The following is a 22,711-nucleotide window of genomic DNA, read 5'->3' on the forward strand; positions in this document are numbered from 1 at the left end:
ACGCGTCCGTAACTGAGATGAGTGCAAATCACCTCGGCCTCCCAACCAGACCGGAAATTGTGAGAGTGTGTAAAAGCAACACGACTGGCCTACATACATCTACGAAAGATATAAAAATACAGATAGATGAAAAATAAAAGGATAAAAAAAGGTATGCCAACTAAGCAGCAAGTTAAAAACTGGAAGTTCCGCAGCAGACTCTGGAGTGAGAAACACCACACAGTGATGACACAGTGAGCTCACCACGAAGACACAGTCGCCCCAAACTGCTGGGTCCCGACAGCAGCCTCCAGAGGGGGAGCAGGCACCCTCTGGCCCATCTTGCCCACTCAGGCCGCCACACCAGAGCCCACAGGACCACGGCTCGCACGATGTTTTCTCGCTCTCGTCCTGGAGGTTGGGAGTCTGAGGTCAAGTTAAGAGGCCTGTCCGTGGCATGTTGCTGGCTGCCCTCTCACTGTCGCCTCCCAGGGCCTTTCCTCTGGGCTTGCGTGGTGACATGGGGATGCAGAGAGGTATCTGGTGTCTGTTCCTTCGATTATAAACACATCAGTCCATCAGGTTAGGGCCCTTCCTCCTGACCTGTTTTAACCTTAATGACCTCCTTAGAGGCCCGTTTCTTAATACAACCACACAGGAGGCTCAGATTTCAACAAATAAATTGGGAGAGGGAGGCACAATTCAGTCCTAACAAGACTTCTCTCAGCAGCCGAGAGGAGAGTTGACAGAAAGTGAGCAAGGGTAGGGAAGGGCTGAGAACGCAGGAGCCCACGGGGCCCAGCTGATATTTCAAGCGCACCATGCTGAACGGCAGCAGTGCGCGCCCTTCTTGAGCACTGGCGGACACTCACCGAGACGGACCAGACCGTGGGCCATAAAACACCTTAACGAACTTAAAACAAAAGTAAAGAGCTCATGGGGGAATTAAACTAGGAAACAATAATAAAAATAACTGGAAATTTTCCCAAATACGTGGAAATGAAGCAGAACACAAGTAGATAACCCACACTCTCTGGATGATCTCTTGGAAACGAGAGACTGTTTAACTGAATGAAAACAGAAACACAACATATCAAACCCTCGTAGTGTTCAGAGGAAAATTTATATTATATTAGCATTTAATTAGAAAGAAGAAATAAATGCTTATATCTGAAACACAGGACAGTTAGAAATCAATGATCTAAGCATCTGCCTTAAAACCTTAGGAAACGAAGAGCCGTGTAACTGAGAGCAAGCAGAAGGACGTAACAAATAGGAGAGAAATCCCTGGAGTCAAGACCAGAAAGACCACGATGGAAAGTGTCTGTGACAGTAAATACCTTTTTCGGAAAGACCAACAACGTTGATAGACCTTAACCAGACTGATGAGAGAGAGAGAGAGACATTGAAATGACCAGTTCTGGTAATGGAGGAAGGAGACATCATCCCTGTCCCCACAGACGCCACAGAGGCAGGAGGGGGCATTGCAAAGTACTCTGTGCTCACGCATTCGACAGCTTAGACAAAACAGACCAATTATTTGAAAGCCCAAGCTACCAAAATTCATCCAAGAAGAAACAGAGGACCTGGGCAATCCTTGTTGTCTTAACGTGATTGGCTTCGTGGTGAAAACCCAAGAAGGAGAATTTCAGATAAGACTGTTTCCTTGGTACTTTCTGCAAATATTTAAAGAATACTGCCAATTCTATACATCTCTTACAGAAAATAGAGGAGAAGAAATGCTTTCCAAAGGACATCACGATGCCAGCTTTACCCTGACAGCAAAACCAGGCACTGACAACATAAGAAATAAAACAATATACAAACATCCCTCAGAAACCCCCATGCAGAAACACTCAGCAAATCGAGCTAACGGTGCCTACAAGGAATGACGCATCGTGACGACGTGGGGTGTGCAGCTGAACTTTTGCACGTTGGTCGGCACAATCCAGCACTTAATATACGAGAGAGGAAACAATCCATGATCATTTCAAAACATACAAAAAGGGACAAAATTCCAGACTCATTTGTGACAAGAACTCTCAGCAAACTAGAAGGGAACTTCTGTAGTCAGGTAGAGGACGTCTCTTAAAGACCTATAGCTAATATCACACTTAGTGGCAAAGAACTGAGCACTTTCTCTCTAAGATCTGGGATAAGAAGAAGACTCCCGCTTTTCCCACCCCTTCCTACATCACGCGGCAAGTCCTAGTTGGTGTGCAAAGGCAAGGTAAGACATAAAGTCTTACGGATCGGGAAGGAAGACATAAGACCTATTTGTGGGTGTTATAACTGTTTGGGTAGAAAACCCAAGGAATTTAGAAAACAAAACAAGACACTCAGAACTAATAAACAACATCAGCAAGGTCACAGAATACAAGATCGACACTCAGAAATCACACTGTCTACACTACATGGGCATGAGGAACCAAGATTTACAACTCACTGCCGTTCACAACCGCTCCACAGAACACGAGACACAGGCCCTGAAGAAAACACGGACAGGGGCAGGAAGCAAGATGGCAGAGGAGTAGCAGACTGAAACAGCGTCAGGTCCCAGAAGTTCAGCTACGTAGTTACCAAATCAGTCCAAACACCTACAAACTCAACAGGAGATTGAAGAGCAGAAGAGCATCGATTCTAGGAACAGAAAATCGGCCACTTTCTGGAAGGTAGGACGTGCGAAGAAGTGAATCCAAGACAACAGGAAGATAGACCGCGGTGGGAGGGGCGCGTGATGTAGGGGCCGGCTCCTGGCAGTGGCAGAGCCGTGGAGTGCAAACTCGGAAGTTTCAGACATCTGCTCCACTGGGGGTCGTTGCTCTCAAGGCTACGTTGGGGGGAGCCCTCACGGGGACAGTGTGGTCTCAGGTCTTGTGGAGTCAAAGAAAGACCAGGGGTGTCTGAGTGTGGCAGAGTCCCCAGGTATTAGAGCAGGGAAACCGACTGTAGGGACAGAGCCAAGGAGGGGGCTCTCATCTCGGGGTGACCTTAAACCATGATCTGCGGCACAGACAGGCCACTGCTCTTCAAGCAGGGACCTCACAAGCGGTAAAACAGGAGAGACCTCCCTCCTTCCTCCTCCTGGAGGAGCAGTGTGGGAATGTGCAGGCAGGAATCTGCTGGGTTTGGAGACCCCAAACAGGGCTGTGCACTAGACATAGAAATGCTCGTTCACAGTCCAGGTGAACATGGCGTGTGGCCAGAGACCAGGGAGATGGGAGGGACTGACTGCTTATCTCCAAGGGCACACTGAGGAGTGGGGACTAGAGGTCTTGGCTCCTCCGGACGAGAAAGTGGGAGGCAACCATTTTCATTCCCGTCCTCCAAAGCAGTAAGTAAGCTTCAGGGAACAAAAGCTCCCCAGAGAGAACCCGAACAGATGACTTAGCCCAGCCCCTGGCAAGGGCAGTGCGATTCTACCTCGGGCAAAGACATTTGAGAATCCCTGCAAAAGGTCCCTCCCCCAGAAGATCAGCAAGAACATCCAGCCAAGACCAAGTTCACTGAACAACGAGAACTGCGGAACTCCAGAGCTAGGGGAAAGCAATGCATAGAATTCATGGCTTTTTTCCCCGGGATCTTTTAGTCTTGCAAAGTGAAAATTTTTTTAATTTTATTTTTTTCTTATTCTTTTTTTTTAACTTTTCCTCTTTTAACATTTTTAACTATTTTATCTTATCAATACCTTTAAAAAATCTTTTTAAATTTTCATTGTTACAGTCATATTTTATCCCTTCATTGTATCTAACCTTATTTTTGGTATACATATAGGTTTTTTTACTTAAAATTTTGGGATACAATTTCTTCTAATAGATCAAAAGATGCCCTAAATCTAGCACATGGCTTTGTTCTAGTCTCCAGCCTGATCACATTTTCTCCTCTTTTCTTTTTCTTTTCCCAACCAACTTATATTATTAATTCCTTTAAAAGAATCTTTTTTAAATGTTCATATTTACAGTCATATTCCATCCCTTCATCATGTTTACCCTTATTTTTGAGTGTGTGTGTGTGTATATATATATTTTTTTTTCTTTTCTTTTATAAAGATTTTTATTTATCTATTATTTGAGAGAGAAGAGAGAGGTCAGTGGGAGAAGCAGACTCCCTGTCAAGCAAGGAGTCCGATGTGGGACTCAATCCCAGGACTCCAGGATCATGATCTCAGCCAAAGGCAGTCGCTTAACCAACTGAGCCACCCAGGTGCCCATATAACTTTTTCTTTCTTTAAAATCTTGGAGACCAGAATACACCCAAAGTCAAGTGGATGGCTCTATTCTAGTCACCAGACTAATATATATATGTATATATATATTTTAAATTTTTTTAATTTTTATTTTTCCCCCTTTCTTCCCCCCCCCCTCAGTTTCGGGTCTCTTCTAATTTGGTTAGTATATATTTTTCTAGGGTCTTTGCCATCCTTTTAGTATTTTATTCTCTCATTCATATATTCTTATCTGGATAAAAGGACAAGGTGGGAAAACTCACCACAAAGAAAAGAACAAGAGGCAGTACTGAAAGCTAGGGACCTAATCAATAGGGATATTAGCAAGATTTCAAAACTAGAGTTCAGAATGACGATTCACAAAGTGCTGGCTGGGCTCAAAAAAGGCATGGAAGATACTAGAGAAACCCTTTCTGGAGAAGTAAAAGAACTAAAATCTAACCAAGCTGAAATTTTTAAAAAGCTATTAATGAGCTGCAATCAAAAATGGAGGCTCTCACTGCTAGGATAAATGAGGCAGAAGAGAGAATTAGTGATATAGAAGACCAAATGATGGGGAATAAAGAAGCTGACCAAAAGAGAGACAAACAACTACTGGACCATGAGGGGAGAATTCGAGAGGTAAGTGATACCATAAGATGAAACAGTGTTAGAATAATTGGGATTCCAGAAGAAGAAGAAAGAGAGAGAGGGGAAGAAGGTATATTGGAGCAAATTATAGTAGAGAATTTCCCTAATATGGCCAAGGGAACAAGCATCAAAATCCAAGAGGCACAGAGAACCCCCTCAAAATCAATAAAAATAGATCAACAGACCATCATCTGATAATAAAACTTACAAGTCCTAGTGATAAAGAGAAAATCCTGAGAGCAGCTTGGAACAAGAAGTCTATAACCTACCATGGTAGAAATATTAGATTGGCAGCAGACTTTTCCACAGAGACCTGGCAAGCCAGAAAGAACTGGCATGACATATTCAGAGAACTAAGTGAGAAAAACATGCAACCAAGAATAGTTTATCCAGCTAGGATGTCATCGAAAATAGAAGGAGAGATGAAAAGCTTCCAGGACAAACAAAAACTAAAAGAATTTGTAAACACCAACCCAACTCTATAGGAAATATTTAAAGGGGTCCTCTAAGCAAAGAGAGAGCCTAAAAGTAGTAGATCAGAAAGGAACAGAGACAATATACAGTAATAGTCACCTTACAGGCAATAGAATGGTACTAAATTCATATCTCTCAATAGTTACCCTGAATGTAAATGGGCTAAATGCCCCAATCAAAACACACAGGTTATCAGAATGCATTAAATAAACACGACTCGTCAATATGTCTTCTGCAAGAAACTCATTTTGGACCCAAAGACACCTCCAGATTGAAAGCGAGTTGGTGGAAAACAATTTAGCATGCTCATGGACATCAAAAGAAAGCTGGGGTGGCAATCCTTATTTCAGATAAATTAGATTTCAAGCCAAAGACTATAATAAGAGATGAAGACAGACACTATATCATACTTAAAGGGTGTGTCCAACAAAATGTTCTAACAATTTTAAGTATCTATGCCCCTAACATAGGAGCAGCCAATTATATAAACCAATTAATAACACAATCAAAGAAATACATTGACAATAATACAATAATAGTAGGGGACTTTAACACACACACCACTGAAATGGACAGATCATCCAAGCAAAAGATCAACAAGGAAATAAAGCCCTTAAATGACACACTGGGCTAGATGGACATCACAGATACATTCAAAATATTCTGCCCCAAAGCAACAGAATATACATTCTTCTCTAGTGCACATGGAACATCTCAAGAATAGATCACATCCTGGGTCACAAATCAGGTCTCAACCAGTACCAAAAGACTGGGATCATTCCTTGCACATTTTCAGACTACAATGCTCTGAAGCTAAAGCTCAATCACAAGAGGAAATTTGTAAATAACTCAAATACATGGAGGCTAAAGAGCATCCCACTAAAGAATGAATGGGTCAACCAGGAAATGAAAGAAGGATTGAAAAAATTCTTGGAAACAAATGAAAATGAAAACATAACTCTTCATAATCTTTGGGACAGGTGGTCCTGAGAGGAAAGTACATAGCAATACAAGCCTTTCTCAAGAAACAAGAAAGGTCTCAAGTACACACCTAACCCTACACCTAAAGGAGCTAGAGAAAGAACAGCAAAGAAAGCCTAAACCCTGCAGGAGAAGAGAAATCATAAAGTTCAGAGCAGAAATCAATGAAATAGAAACCAAAGAACAGTAGAACATATCAATGAAACTAAGAGTTGTTCTTTGAGAGAATTAATAAGGTTGATAAACCCCTGGTCAGACTTATCCAAAAGAAAAGAGAAAGGACCCAAATAAATAAAATCATGAATGAAAGAGAAGAGATCACAACCAACATCAAAGAAATACAAACAATTATAAGAACATATTATAAGCAACTATACACCAGCAAATTTGACAATCTAGAAGAAATACATACATTCCTGGAGACATATAAACTACCACAACTGAGTCAGGAAGAAATAGAAAACCCAAACCGACCCATAACCAGTAGGGAGATTGAAGCAGTCATCAAAAATCTCCCAAAAAACAAGAGTCCAGGGCCAGATGGCCTCCCAGGGGAATTCTACCAAACATTTAAAGAAGAATTAATTCCTAATCTCCTGAAACTGCTCCAAAAAATAGAAATAGAAGGAAAACTTCCAAACTCATGTGATGAGGCCACCATCACCTTGATCCCAAAGCCAGATAAAGACCCTACCAAAAAGGAGAATTATAGACCAATATCCTTGATGAACACAAATACAAAAATTCTCACCAAAATACTAGCCAGTAGGATCCAACAGTACATTCAAAGGATTATTCACCATGACCAAGTGGGATTTATTCCTGGGCTACAGGTGGATTCAACATCTGCAAAGCAATCAATGTGATACAATACATTAACAAAGGAAAGAACAAGAACCATGTGACACTCTCAAGAGATGCTGAAAAACCGTTTGAGAAAGTACAGCCTCCTTTCTTAATCAAAACTCTTCAAAGTGTAGGCATAGAGGGTACATACCTCAACATCATCAAAGCCATCTATGATAAACCCACCATAAATATCATTCTCAATGGGGAAAAACAGAGCTTTTCCCCTAAGGTCAGGAACACAGCAGAGATGTCCACTATCACCACTGCTATTCAATATAGTACTAGAAGTGCTAGCCTCAGGAATCAGACAACAAAAAGAAATAATAGGCATCCAAATTGGCAAAGAATAAGTCAAACTCTCACTCTTTGCAGGTGATATGATACTTTCTGTGGAAAACCCAAAAGACTCCACTCCAAAACTGCTAGAACTCAGACTGGAATTCAGTAGAGTGTCAGGATATAAAATCAATGCACAGAAATCGGTTGCATTTCTATACACCAACAACAAGACAAAAGAAAGAGAACTTAAAGAGTTGATCCCATTTACAGTTGCACCCCAAACCATAAGATACCTAGGAATAAATCTAACCAACAATGCAAAGAGTCTGTACTCTGAAGCCATAAAGTACTCATGAAAGAAATAGAGGAAGACACAAAGGAAATGGAAAAACATTCCATGCTCATGGATTGGAAGAACAAATATTGGGGAAATGTCTGTACTACCTAGGGTGATCTACATATTTAGTGCCATCCCTATCAAAATACCATCAACTATTGTCACAGAAATGGAACTAATAATCCTAAAATTTATATGGAACCAGAAAAGACCCTGAATAGCCAGAGGAATGTTAAAAAAGAAAAGTTAAGTTGATGGCATCACAATTCCAGACTTCAAGCTCTATTACAAAGCTGTCATCATCAAGACAGTATGGTCCTGGCACAAAAACAGGCACGTAGATCAATGGAACAGAATAGAAAACCCAGAAATGGATCCTCAATTCTATGGTCAACTAATCTTTGACAAAGCAGGAAAGAATGTCCAATTGGAAAAAAGACAGTCTCTTCAACAAATGGTGTTGGGAAAATTGGACAGCCACATGCAGAAAAATGAAATTGGACCATTTCCTTATACCACACACAAAAATAGATTCAAAATGGATGAAGGATCTCAATGTGAGAAAGGAATCCATCAAAATCCTTGAGGAGAACACAGGCAGCAACATCTTTGACATCAGCTGCAGCAGCTTCTTCCTAGAAACATCACCTTAGGCAAGGGAAGCAAGGGAAAAAATGAACTATTGGGACTTCATCAAAATCAAAAGCTTTTGCACAGCAAAGGAAACAGTCAACAACACCAAGAGACAACTGACAGAATGGGAGAAGATATTTGCAAATGACATATCAGATAAAGGGCTAGTGCCCAAAATCTATAAAGAACTTAGCAAACTCAACACCCAAAGAACAAATAATCAATCAAGAAATGGGCAGAAGACATGAACAGACATTTCTGCAAAGAAGACATCCAGATAGCCAACAGACACATGAGAAAGTGCTCCATATCACTCGGCATCAGGGAAATACAAATCAAAACCACAATGAGACATCACCCCACATCAGTCAGAATGGCTAAAATTAACAAGTCAGGAAATGACAGATGCTGGAGAGGATGCAGAGAAAGGGGAACCCTCTCCTACACTGTTGGTGGGAATGCAAGCTGGTGCAGCCACTCTGGAAAACAGCATGGAGGGTCCTCATAAAGTTGAAACTAGAGCTTCTCTATGACCCAGTAATCACACTACTGGGTATTTACCCTAAAGATACAAATGTAGTGATCCGAAGGGGCATGTGCACCCGAATGTTTATAGCAGCAATGTCCACAATAGCCAAACTATGGAAAGAACCTAGATGTCCATCCACAGATGAATGGATAAAGAAGATGTGGTGTAGATACACAATGGAATACTTGTCATTTGAATGAATGAATGAATGAATGAAATCTTGCCATTTGCGATGACATGGATGGAACTAGAGGGTATCATGCTGAGTGAAATAAGTCCATCAGAAAAAGACAATTATCATATGAGGAATATGATATGAGGAAGTTGAGAGGCAACGTGGGGACTTGGGGGGTAGGAAAGGAATCAAAGAAACAAGATGGGATCGGGAGGGAGACAAACCATAAGAGACTCTTAATCTCAGGAAACAAGCTGAGGGTTGTTGGGGGAGGTGGGTAGGGAGAGGGTGGTTGGCTGATGGACATTGGAGAGGTATGTGCTACAGGGAGTGCTGTGAAGTGTGTTTAAGTCTGATGATTCACAGACCTGTACCCCTGGGGCAAATAATACATTACATTTTAATAAAAATAATTTTAAAAAAAGAAAAAATACGTATTAAAAAAGAGAACATGAACAGGATCTTTATGCTGAAAACACAATTTGCTGCTGGACGCAGGAACAAATGGAGTAAGTAAAGAGCTATAACATGCGCATTGACTGGAAGACTTAGCAGAGGCAGAAGGTCAATAATGCCCCGAGAGGATGTCTAGACATAATGCAATTCCAACAAAAATCATGAGAAGTTTTTTTTTTTTTAATAGATGAAAAGGAGCATGTTCTAAAACTTACGCGGCAAGACAAAGGACTAGCTCAGCTAAATCGGTTTTGAGAAAGGTGAGCAAGTTTCGAGGGCTCCCATTACCTGATTTCAGGACTTACCGGGAAGGTGCTAAAGACAGCCTGGTGTTGGCAAACGGGCAGACGTATAAATTACTGGGAAGAAGGGGAGGTTCTAGAAATAGACCCACACGAGTACGGCCCAGTGACTTTTACAGTGAGTGCCAAGGAACCCAGGGGAGGAAGGGTAGTCTTTCCACCAAACAGTGCAGAAAGCGCCGGAGCTCCACACGCGAGCAAGTCAACATTGATGAACGCGTCTGCACTGATCAAGAACAATGAACGCAGAGGGGATCCTAAATGTAAACGCAAAATGTAAAACTACAACAGTTTAGAGGAAAACAAAGGAGAATACTTTCTCACTTTGGCTTAGAAATCGAAGTCTTGGACATGGCACTGAGAGCTCACACCATCAAGAGAAGATGGGGGAGGTGGACCCCGCAAGAGTCGAGCTAAGCTTTACAAATGCACTGGTAGGAGGCTGAAAAGACAAGGAAGAGGCTAAAGGGAAATCTCCGGGAGCCAGGCGTCCGCACAGCCTTTGTGTCGGGAACACCCAAACCAGCCCCGGACACCCTGTAAACCAAGGCAAGAGATGTGAGCAGGCACTTCCCCGGAGAATTTTGGACAGCAGATACCCACACACACGTCTGCACGACACGATCATCACCACGTGGTTTCACTCTGCGTCCGTCAGAATCGCACAACGGGAGAATACAAGATGGCAAGGAAGAAATAGAAAACGCTTGACAGGACCAAGCTCGGGTGAGCGTGCTGTGCATCTGGAACTGTCATTCATCCCACGGTCGCGGGAGCGGAAAGGTGGTGCAGCTGCTCGCGAAAAGCGGCAGTTCCTTTGAAAATTAAACCTTCACTTACCTTGTGATTCAGCAGTCCTGTCGCCACACATTTACCCTAGAGAAATGAGAACTCACCTCACAGAAAATTCCATATGCAACTATTTATAACAGCTTTATTCATAGTCACCCAAACATGGGAACAACTGACTTTCTCTCAGTCGGTGAACAGGGCGAGCCGCACGTCCACCCCGTGCGAGGAGAAGAGCAGAACTAGCCGTCCATAAGCGCAAACACTGGGACGGACCCAAAGACACCGGACGCGCTGAGGGAAGGAGGCAGGTCCAGAAAGGTTCCTTGTTCGGGACATTTCACAAAAGAGAGAGATGGAGAAACTGATGAGAGTTCCCAGGAGTTTGGGGCACAGAGACGTTTGACCCCACAAGGGAAGTTTCTGGAGTGATGAAATTCATTGTTTCTTTTTATTAGGAAAAAAGTAAACTTTACCGTGTGTATGTAAATTAGTTAACCAAAATAAAAGGAAAAGGAAACTATAACTCCTTAAAGTTTCAGAAATGTTGCTAATTGCAACTAAGAGCTCAGCCTATACTTTCTCTTTAAGATTTTATTTATTTCTTTTTGATAGAGAGAGAGAAAGAACACAAGTGTGGGAGGGCAGAAGGAGAAGCAGACTCCTGGCCAAGAGGGCGCCCAGGGCAGGACTCGATCCCAGGACCTTGGGATCACCACCCGAGCAGAAGGCAGACGCCCAGTGACTGAGCCCCCAGGCGCCCTGGCACCCCGGCCTGTACTTTCGGTTCTCAGTGTGGATCCAGCTTCTCAGTTGTCAGATTAGGTTCTGGGTTCAGATTCCGAATCCCGCGTTCTATGTTTACAATCTCGAATCTGAAACCAGAGTCCAGATTCTGCAGTGGACGCCGGCCCGGCCATTTCGATCGTCTGCGGCTAGCTCTTCAGTGCAGAGCCCCACGAACTGTGACTCACAGCAAAACCAAGTCCAGCGCCTGGCTTTCTGAGTCCCCAAAAAGAACAGTTATTTTATTTTATTTTATCTTTTTGAAGATTTTATTTATTTGTCAGAGACAGAGAGCAGTGGAGGGGGGGCGCAGCAGAGGGAGGAACAGGCCCCCCGCTGAGCAGGGAGCCCGATGCGGGGCTCGATCCCAGGACCCTGAGATCATGACCTGAGCCAAAGGCAGAGGCTTCACAGCCTGAGCCACCCGGGCGCCCCCAGTTTTTATCATTTAAATGGTGACGCAAGCATCTTTATAACATCTTCAGCGTGCCTCTCGCCCACCGGGCTGAAGACAGCTCATCTAGCTCTTAAGGCAACCTTGGCTGATGCCGGCGGGGAGTCCCCGAGGTTGCAGGGGCTCCGCATGGCCTGCAGCCCTTCTGCTGACACTGAGGTCGGTCTGGCACGATAGAAATCCCCTGGCCCACGTGCTCGCTCCTTGAGTATCTTAATATGTCAGTCCATTATTTTCTGGCAAAAAGAAAGGATGCTCTGGTTTTCTTTCCTTTAGGAGTGACTTGGTTTTCTCTTATGACCCAATCATGTCTCTTTTTCTGTAAAGTTCACCCGTTTTTTAACTGCCTCAGTGCTGGTCACTCTGGGTCGTGCTCCCACTGTTTGATGTCCTCTCTCACTGTGCACCTTTGAGGGCTGTTTCTCCTCCAAAAGAGTCTTCTGGACGTGCCCTTCATGCTTCGGCTCGCTGGAGGGGTTGCGGCGGCTGCGCTGGGGACAGGCGTGCGCACGGGCGGGCGGGCGCGGGGTCCTGCTGGCCCCACTGGCCCACCACCTCGTCTTGGCGCGCCATCGACGTGCCTCCCGAGGGGGCGTCTTCTGGGACCTCCCATGGTCCCGCCTCCACAGCAGCTTCTCTGAGGACGAGGAGTTCCCACTCTTCCCTGAGCTCAGCGGGCTGACCTCCCAGACAGGAGCCTTCCCTCCTCGGCTGTTCTGCTCCTAAACTGCTTCTTCCGCAGCTGCCACGTTTCGTCACTCCTTGGCTCCTTAGGAAGTATCAGATGGCGGTTTCCATGTGTTTTCTAGCACGGTCTTTGCCGTGCTGACTGCACTGACATCCGTCCATGTAGGTTGGGAATTATCCCACAAACCAGTTCCAAGCTGACCTCAAGAATCAGAAGACGAACCAGTTGAATCCGAGTGATACCAGCAAAGACCACGGATCCAGCGAAGAAAGCGCGAGGGACTGCGCTGAGAGCCACGAAAGCCGGAGCCGTCTGCCCGCTCGTGTTTCAGTTCCTTGTCTGCTCTGCTTCTCCCGGGCTCCACCCAAACCTTCACTTACTCTTCTGATACCTACGGTCATTTCCACACAAGGACACTAAACTCACCAGTTGACTCTGTCTTCTTATTGGTGTCAGTCACCACCCAGCACCCACGGTCTGGGGTCCCCGCCGCATCACTTGCTCCCGGAGCTTGCCCGTGCCCGTTCCAACACGCGCCTCCTCGACACCACCACGTCGGCTACCTGAATGACTGATGGACATGCACTTAGGCAAATGAAATTCAACACCTTTTTGTGTAAAACCCACCATCGGTGTGGTACCCTGTGCGTGCACGCAGACATGAAGAAAGACCAAACGTGCCAGAAGATCAGGCGGGGAAGTGGATTTCCTGGGGGTTGGCGGAGGAATGCTTCCAGATAAGAAGTCGGGGGTAGGCAGGGTGAGGGTGAGTTCTCGTCTGGCACTTCGGTTTCAGGAGGTGGTTGTGCTGGTCGCGGGGGGCCGGGTTGGTGAGGGAGAGACTGCATGCACAGGCCTGGCCGGCCCACCTGACCCCAGAGCACCTGCACAGGCCCCCACCTGACTCATCCCTGTGCTTGGACCCTGTCCTGTGCAGCTAACCCCGGTGTGGACAGGTCTTTGCACAAACGCCACCTTCTGGGTCAGGTTTCTTCTGGGCGTACTGAAAACCACTCCATGCCCGGCACCCATGTTCCCGTCCTGTTCCACTCTCTTGTGTCCATAGCACAGTTCACCTTGTGGCGTACTGCAGCATTCCTTCCCCCTCCTGCCAAAGGGCCACCGGGGACCCAGCACCTAGGACAGGCCGTGGAGTGAGCAGGCTCAATAAACATCCATGGAACGGGTGAGCGAAGGCTTCTCCCGCAGAAGGAAGGCTGGGCCTCTCTCGCCCGCTGTCCACGGGTGCCAGCAGCTGCGAAACGGAGAGACGTCAGCAAGCAAGGTGAGTCGGGGCTGGCTGGAACTGCCAGGAAGGGTCCCCGGGCAGACCTTTCCTGGGGCTTCTGTCCCTCTGCTCGCGTCTGCACGGCATGTTGTGCAGCACAGCCCTCCCTGGTTCCGAGAAGAGGCGTGGGCTAGCGGATCCACAGCCGATTTCCAGAGGCCCGGGATACGGGTGAGAACTCATGTGTGTGTCTGCCGGACAGGGTCAGGCCCCACCCACGGTCCAGGTGCGGCCGCCTTGCGGGGACTTCAAAGTTCCGGGGGGAAAGGGCCACGGGGCTACATACAGGTGACTCACTGTTCTGTGTCTGAAAAATTGACTGGGTCCGGAGTCAAAATATTTATTTAATGAGCAAAAGCGTGCGCCTACTTGATTTTTAAAAGTGTGTTGCTTTTCGCTCCTCGACTGAAAAGGGACCTTTGAGCTCTGAACTGGTCGTTGAGGTTGGATGAGGTAGAGAACAGCGCATAAGCGCAGGAGACAATGCAGCATTTTCCTTGCGGTCCTGAGGCAGGTGGCCTCCCTGGAGTGAGGGGGCTCCGGGGGCTCCACCGGGACACTCCCTGCCCCCCAGGGGTCTCTCTGTCCATCGCAGAGCTGTGTCCCTTTGGGAAGTGTCTTCATTCGCGGCAAAGAGCTGAGGTCTTGAGGCAGAAATGGGTGTGGATCTTGGCAAGTTTTGCTGCCTGTTTGAGACTCGGTTCACTCCCCTGTAAAATGGGCATGGGAGAGTGGGGGCTTCTGCCCCGTGGGCTCCTGGTGGGATCCTCACGGCTACTGACCAAGACAACATATGCCCCCGCCGGCTGTGGCACAGCCCCGGGGAGTCTGACCCTGTCAGAGCCTCTTCTCCGCCACGTGGGTGAGGCTTTCCTCTGAGGACCCCATCCCAAGGTTGGTCCTGCTGCCCCGTGTCCTGGGACACCCCCCTGGGTGTGTGGTGTCCCCATCCTGCCCCAGCTCTCCTGACCCGTGAGAGGGTGCAGCGCCCTGGGACAGTGTCTGAGCAGCTCACCTGGACAAGAGCCCTGCAGAGCAGTGTCCTTGAAAACAAAGGCAACTGGCCGCCCTGGGAGCTCAGGTAAAATATTTCACATCTGTGAACATCAATTTTCTGCATAGGAGAGGCTTGATCAAGGTGACTGCTAAGGCTGTTTTGTGTTTGAACTTGCTGCTAAGTTTGCCGTGTGTGTCCGTGGGGTCCCTATGGCTGCTGTGACAGGTCAGCTTGCGCTGAGGGGCTCAACACAACACACATCTCTACTCAAGCTCCCGCTCCGGGCCTGAGGACTGAGCTCAAGTCTCCGGCAGGACTGAGCCCCCTCTGGAGGGGCTGGGAGGGTCCCTCCTGCCTCCCCCAGCCGCTTGGGTCCCAGGGGTCCCTCATCACGTGGGGTGCGAGGGGTGTCTCTCTGTGTGTCTTCTTTTCTGCTTCTGTGCGATTGCATGTGGGCCCCTGGAGAACCCGGAGAAATTCCTCTCAGGAGCCTTAGACTCTGTTCGCTGTAGACAGCCGGGGCTCTAGGGAGCGCGGGTTCTGTCAGGGGGACGGGGGAGAGGGCTTCTAGTTCCATAAAATGTTCTCTAAAGGCCCTCTCGGGTGCGCTCTCTGAGGTACACAGTAAGACCTTGCACTTCTGTCGTGTTTTCTGTACAGTCCGCGCGGCGGCGAGCGTAGGCCCCGCCGGTCGTCGGCGTTTGCTTTAGCTGGTCGAGGCGCACCAGGAAGGGCAGGAGGCCTGGCTGCTGGACCATCCCCACTCAGCAGCTGGGAAACCAGTCAATCCGGTTCCAAGCTTCTGTTTGTACTTGGCCCCCATCTGTTCCATCACCTACACAAGCCTGGGTCGGGGCCAGGCCAGACCCACACTCGACAGCAGCAGGAGGGACGGCCCACCCCACCGGACCCTCCCTCCGACTGAGACTTGGGACACAGGAGTTCCTCTCACTCCCCACCGCTCTGCGGGTGCTGCTCACCTCCGCCCCCTCCGCTGGGAGCGTGTCCCCTCCAGGCAGGAAGGCAGCACCTCCACCGTGTGAGGCCGTCTCAGGAGCACACGGGGGCACAGCCTGGGCCGCATGCAGGTCCTCTGCGATGGCAGGTGGGGTTGCCCGGGGTGGTGGCAAGTCACCGAGCCCCCGTTCTGCCCTGTAGCCAGGAGGCTGGAGCCGCGGTCGGGCACATCGGCCACGTCATTTGTTCTCCTCATTGTCCAACTCCAGGCTCCAGCTCTGTGTTCCGGGCAGGAGTAGGAGGGCAAGGCATCTGCCACCCACACTTACTTTTTCTAAAAAATCAAAACTTGACCCCCAAATGCCCCAGAAAGTCAGACCCCGGCTGACTTCTCGGCCGCCGGAAGTGTCCTGCCGTAAGACGTGGAGAGAGCTTCTCTGCCGTCGGCGATGGAGAGAGATGAACTGAAGACGCAGGGACCACCGATTCCCTCAAAATCCCATTGAATATTTTAGAGCCGGGGAAATCTGGGGTTCAGCTGGCAGCTTGCCCTGGCCACACAAGCTCGTGGGCCTGCCATGGCACCTTGCTGGTACACAGGCCGGCTGACCCGCTGCTTAGCAAGGGGGACGGTCCCCACAGCCCGCCACAGGCTGCGTTGCACAGCAGGAACGCCTTTCTCTCACAGCAGCGCTCCTGCTCTCTGGGCTGCTCATGTCCTGGCACACAGGACTCGTGGGCCACACAAAGGGGCAGCACCTGACTTTGTTCCTTGGGTCTGCTAAGCTCTGCCGTGTGATGGCTCTGAACCCAACAGGGACCCGTGTCCTGCATCGGGCAGCGTGGCGCAGGGATCTGCCTGCCCCTGCCAGCTGGGGTGGCCGATGCCTGGAGCAGATAGGGCTGGCTGACCTCGGCTCCTGGGTGAAGGACCAGGATGGCAGGGGTGCTCTGTGTGGCCAACACCCCGCCTGGTCCAGAGGTACCCTGAACCCTGTGCTGGCTAGAGCCTCAGAGGCAGGCAGCAGGCTGCAGGTCCCCAGACCTGATGCAGGGGGTTATACCCAAGGTCTGTCCCTCACTCGGCCCTGCACCTCTTCCTGGCGGTTAAGCAGGAGAGCAGGAAGGGGGGGCGGGGGGGGCACGGGGGCAGCTCCCACTTGGAAGACACTAGGTGCACGGCAAGACAAAGGCACAGGGGTTGTGGGGTGTAGCGTCCCGGGAGTGGACATGGCTGTCCCAGAAGGTGGGCAGGGCCCCTGGCCTCCAGGTGAGGATCATGACTCAGAGGCCTGAGGGGCTCTCGGGCCTTCCTTATGAGGTGACTGCTGCTTTGCCCCACACTGTGCCAGTGCACATAGGCCCTGTTGTCTCGGGTCCCCACTTCCAGAACAAACTGGAAGACCCCTCTTTCTGAGAAATCTCGGTTTTTAGGTGTTGGCCACTGTAGTGAATGGTGGCTCCTCTTCCTCTCTCTCCCTGACCGGCGCAGGGGTGACTTGGGGACATGGAGCACCCACCGGATGGAGATGGGGGCTGGGGGACACTTGCTGGGCTCCAGGGCTAGAGCGTGGAAGCAGGGGTCTCGGGCAGGACACAGACAGGAACCAATCCCACCCGGGCTCGTGGGAGCTGAGCAGCACCTGAGCGTCGGGTCTGGGTGCTAATCAGCCGTGCTGAGCTCGCCTGCCTCAGGATTCCCGCCGTGTGTCCTGCAGGCCTTGCATCTTACCTGACCCCTGATCAGATCAACTCTTGACGTTCACACGCTCCCAGGTGAGACAGGGCCCTGCCTCCACCTCCCCAGGGTGGACCCGCCTACCCCCTCCGGCTTCATTTACGTTCCGTACAGATGCTGGTGTCCTGGCCCCGGGGTCGGGAGACACCCAGGGTCCTTATAGCCCATGAAGGGTGGTCTAGCTGAGTGCCGTCGGGGACTCCTGCAACAGGACCAGAACCCCACGGTCTCAGGAGAGGTACCCTAGAGCTGCAGGTCCGGCCAGCAGGGGCCCTGCACTACCCATTCTGAACTCTCACCTTCCCAGAAACGGGGGGCAGAATCACTTACCAAAGACACGCGGAGTCCGCACAGCTGGACTTGCTCCTGGCCCGGGGCCGACGCCGCCCCAGCCTGACCCCCAGCCCGCCGGGAGACCCCCCCAACTCCTCGTCCACACCGCTGGCGACGCTGCACCGACAGAAGGGGTGGCACCAGCCCATTCTCTGTGTTAAGATTTGCCAGGTATGAGGTCAGGGTGCTCTCGTGAGCCCCCAAAACACCCCTGAAAACCATGACTGTTGATCTGACAACAGTGGAAGTAACAGGGTGCCGGCTGGACGGAGAAGACACACCCCACGGCAGCTGGCAGAACGCCCCAGGAGCACACGGGGAGCATCCCCCGGCCCCTCCTGGTTCCCAGCGCGGGGCTGAGCTCCCCCTGGGGGCAAAATGGGAAACTGCCCCCTTTCCCCCTGGAGCACATTGCAGGCCTGCTCCAGCCCTCACCCCTGCCTGGGCAAGGACTGCCATAGTTTAGGTCTCAGACTACCAGCACCCGTGGGAATCCTCAAGCTGCCCAGCCCTCCGGACGTGGACCCACCCTCCAGTTACTCTGTCTCCTTCTCTGGTCTCCTCCCTGGATGAATGACACTTCAGTTGCTGCGTGTAGTTTGGAGATTGAGGCTAAGAGGCCTGGAAGCCTTCCTGGAATGTTCTAGAAAGCTGTGGAAGGCTGCATGCAGTGGGGAGCTTGGTGTGCAGGAGGGGCTCTCCACTGCTATCTCCAGTGCATGGCCACCCAGGCCCCCCCCAAAGCTTCTCCATGAAGCCCCCTGCACCAGTCACAAGCACCTCTCCAAATTTTAAGCTCCCAGGGCAGTTGGGACCACAGGAGGAGCTGGATAAAGGCACCCGCAGGGTTCAAAGGCAGTACCTGGGGGTCATCTGGGTGGGCAGGTGCTGAGCCGGGCAGGGGTGTGTTCCCTCGGTGGGTCTCACATACCTGTCGAAGACCCAGTCCAATGCAATCAGCTGTGACAGGACCCAGGAGAGGATGCCATGGGGCTTTGGGCTGTCCCCTCGGGGTGGGGTGGGGCTGTCTGAGCCAGGGGCTGAGACCCTTCCCGGATCCCCACTCCCCCTCAGTGCATTCTTCCTGCTCCCTGGTTGCCTGGGGCCAGCTCCCAGCGCCAACATTCCTGGCTTGCTTCAAAGCAGTTCAAAAGGAACTCCAAAATAATACCCCCTAGATTCATCCCCGTAAACAAACGGAGGCAGGTGGAAGGTCCAGAACAGAAGATGGGTCACATAAACCTGGGTTTGATTCAGTGTCCATATGACCATTAAAAATGATGTTTGATAAATGATGGTGAAGAATATTTAGTTACATAGAGTTCATACAGAGTAAAAAATAGATATGTATCTGCCTAAGAGAGCGGTCAGCACGATCTCACTGTCATTGAGTATATACAGGCTTGGGAGACACACTTGCGGGATCCATGTCAAAGTGTTAACCTTGGCGGTTTCGATGTGGTGGAATAGTCAGTCTTTGTTCTCCGGTATTTTGCATCTTTTCTGCAATGAATATGCAATACCTTCAGAAGCAGAAAACATGATTTTTGAAGTTCTATTGGCACTTCTATCGTAACAGAAACATTGACTCTGTGTGGTGCTGTCCCACGGGGCAAGTGCAGAGGTCCCCGCCCACCCGAACTGACCGCTGGGAGAGCCGGGAGCGCTGGGTGTCCTGGCTGTGCCCTGACCAGCTACTTCCCTCTGCTGGGGGCCAACGGAAGCCTTTTGCTTGCCTCTGTAGGCTTCTAAAGCCAGGCTGTCGGGTCAGTTTCTAAGTTTCTTGCCTGCACAAACTTCCACTCAGCAGACCTGGTGTGGGGCCCCCACGGGGCCTGGGACATGCCCAAGTCCGTGGAAAGGGAAGCACGGGCAGCACTGGAGTGACATCTTGGTCAGTTACGGGACACTCCCGAAGCAGGCTTGCGAGTCCCCATAAACACTGAGCAGCACGAGGGCCCAGGGAGGCCAAGCTTGAAGCCCTGCGCCGCCTAGCAGAGTTGGGGTACCCTGTACCCCTCCCTGCTGTGCGCACCCCCACCCCTCCCCTATACCTCCTGCCTCTAACCCCGCTGTAAGCCTCCAGTGCCCACACACCCCTTACCTCCGCCCTCCACCTCTATGCTACCACCCAGGCAGGGACATGCCAGGGGACTTTGCTGATAGGCTGGTGACATCTGGGGTGAAGGGTAGCAGGGGTGTATCCTGCTCCAGACAGCAGGAGATGGGGAGGCAGGGGTGACCCCACGGTTCAGGCTGGTTGAGGCACATTCGGACACGGACAGGGTCTTCCCCGAACCCTGCAGACCTCAAGTGCTGCTCACAATGCTCCGTAAAGGTCCTAGAGGGACGCGCCTGCCACCAACTATCGGTCAGCGGGCGAGCACCACGCTCGGGCCCCAGACTTCACGGGCCGCCTCCGAGTGACCCCACGTGTGGGGTCCCGGGTGAGGCAGGGAACCCACGGGCTGGCGGGCTTTCCCGGGGGACAGCACCCCTCCCACTGAGGGCAGAGGACCGCTTGAGTCTGGCAGGCCCACTCGAAGGCCAACGCCAGCTTCGACTCGCCCCGCCCACCGGCCCGGACCCCGCCCACCGGCCCGGACCCCGCCCCTCGGCCCGGACCCCGCCCCTCGGCCCCGGACCCCGCCCCTCGCGGCTCTGCCGCGGCCCCACCGCGCAGGCGCCAGCGCAGGTGCTTGTCGTTTGAAAGTATGGCGCCCGCGGGCCCGCGGCTGGTGCTGCGTGAGGAGAAGATCCGGGAGAAGAGCGGCCTGGCGCCTCACCACGACCTGGGTGCGCGGCGGTGCGGGCCGGCGGAGGGTGCGAGCTTCCCGCCGCGGCGTCCGCAGACGGGGTCGGGCCAGAGCGCGCCGTCCTGACCGCGCTCTTCCCGAACCGTCGAAGGCGGGGGGCGGGGAAGAAGGGGGTCCGCGGGGGGCGGGGCGCCGGGGGTCAAAGGGGGCGGGGAGCCGCCGGGGGGCGTGGTCCGCGGGGGGCGGGGCGCCGGGGGTCAGAGGGGGGCGGGGAGCCGCCGGGGGGCGGGGTCCGCGGGGGGCGGGGCGCCGGGGGTCAGAGGGGGCCGCGGGGGGCGGGACGTCTGCTGAGGCCCCGGACCGAGTGGGGCGGGGACCGCGGGCGGCGGGGCCCGGAGTGGGGCCGGGGTCGCGGTGGGGGCGGGGACAGGGGGCCGAGCGGGGGCGCGGTGGGGGGGCCCCGGGGCGGGCCGAGAGAGTCCGCGGGTTTTCTTCTATTTAAAACGTGTTTTCAAGATCGCGATCGGTTTGGTTCGCTTTGATGGGGAGACGGAGGGGAGCGGGGACGAGCGGACTCCTCCGCGCCCCCGGGGGTGCCCGCGCGGACCCAACCCCGGACCCTGAGGTCGGGCGGAAATGCCGAGCCTCCCGCACGTCCCGCCCGCGCTCCACCCCGGTCGGCGCCTCCAGGGGTGCGGCCGCCCGCGGTCGCGGGGCTCCTGGGTCGCGGGGCTCGGGGCGTTCCGGGACCCTGCGCTGTGTGCGCGGCGGACCTGGCGGGCGGCCGGCGTGCGGTGTGGCCCGGAGAGGCCTGTCCCTGCGGCGCCCCGAGGGCACGTGTCGCTTGTCCGCCGGGGGACGCGCTCGTGCCGCTTCCTTCGGGGCTGGGGGCTGTGGCGGGCGCTGGCACAGACCCTCGGGAGAAGGCGTCGGGCTCGCGCGTGCGCCGGGTTCGCCGGTCCGAGTCCGGAGGTCGGTCGTGCCGTCCGCGCAGGCCTGGGAGACGCCTGCGACCGGCCCCGGGGATGCGTGTGTCGCCGTGTCGCTAGCCGGAGACGCCACGCGCTCTGCGTCTGTTGCCGCGCACTCCGCGCGGGGTTTACCCTGGAGACGGGGACGCGGGAGGGGAGCGGAGCGCCCAGCGCAGGGCCGGAGGGGCCGGACCCGCCTCCCTGAGATCGCGACCCGAGCGGAGCGGGGGTCCCGGCCGGCGCCCGCCCCCCCACGCGGGCGCTCCTGCTTGGGTAGGGTCCGGCGCGGAGAGGGCGACGGCGACGCAGGCCTGCGGTTTCCCGCCCGGACACCGGGCCGTGACTCACACTGTCACCTTCCCGCTAGCTCGGCGGTGTTGGGAGCTTTCCTTGAGAAGTCCTCTTCGGCCTGTGCGCTCTTGGGGGGGGGGGGGTTCTCCCTGCGATTCTCGGTGTAAATCTGTCGAGGCGTGTTCGGTTCACCGTCCGGTCTGCGCTGGTGAATGGTCCAGGTGCGCTCTCGGGGCGCCCGGAGTTTCCTGCAAATGCGGGTGGGATCCTGTTGGCTGATAATGAGGTGATTCTTCTGGATCCTGGTTGATTTCCCGCCCGGCAGCTGTCCGGATGCGGGGCAGGGGACGGGGCAGCCCCTCGCCCGGAGCCTGAATTGGTCGGTCCCTCTTGCACTGCGTCCTGGGTGTTGGAGCTGTGCTGTCTGAAGCCGGGTGAGGGTTAGGGCCCGGGGGATGTGGAGAGAGCCCGCAAGCCGGTGGTGCTCCCGGTTCTCCCCGGTGACGTTCTTGGTGCGGCGTCTGCTACTGTAGCTGCTCCAGCTTTCCTTGGTTCCAGTTTTCAGGGCACCTCCGTCCCCATCCATGTCCCTTTAATCTAAGCCTGGCCCGTGGCACTGTTTGAAATGAGGTTCTTGTCGGCAGTGGGTGGTGGGTTCATTTTTAGTGACCCTGCCAATCCGTTTTATGGAGTGTGCTTGGACCCTTTCCGTGAGGTGGATTGTTGGTGCGGGACAGCTGAGCATGCCGTGGCATGGTTTGTTTCCTACTGTCTTGTTCTTCTTTAGTTTCCTGCCTTCCTGGGGCTTGACTGT

At 52.2% G+C, this 22,711-nt stretch overlaps 1 protein-coding gene across 5 annotated transcripts in view; it reads left to right on the top strand.

The window, feature by feature from the left end:
* The first annotated feature begins 20,561 nt into the window (after positions 1 to 20,561).
* Positions 20,562 to 22,711, top strand: part of CEP72 (centrosomal protein 72) — a 31,733-nt gene continuing 29,583 nt past the window's right edge. For 3 of the 5 annotated variants that reach the window (XM_059173552.1, XM_059173556.1, XM_059173553.1), the window contains exon 1: positions 20,562 to 20,702. In XM_059173552.1, the coding sequence (XP_059029535.1) occupies positions 20,594 to 20,702 (109 nt within the window). In that variant the 5' untranslated portion in view covers positions 20,562 to 20,593. Of the gene's footprint in view, positions 20,703 to 21,407; positions 21,880 to 22,711 lie in introns of those variants that run through there. The other 2 variants (XM_059173554.1, XM_059173557.1) reach the window with 2 other exon arrangements.

The sequence above is a fragment of the Mustela lutreola genome, chromosome 5 (genome assembly GCF_030435805.1).
Source record: "Mustela lutreola isolate mMusLut2 chromosome 5, mMusLut2.pri, whole genome shotgun sequence".
Lineage (NCBI taxonomy): Eukaryota > Metazoa > Chordata > Mammalia > Carnivora > Mustelidae > Mustela > Mustela lutreola.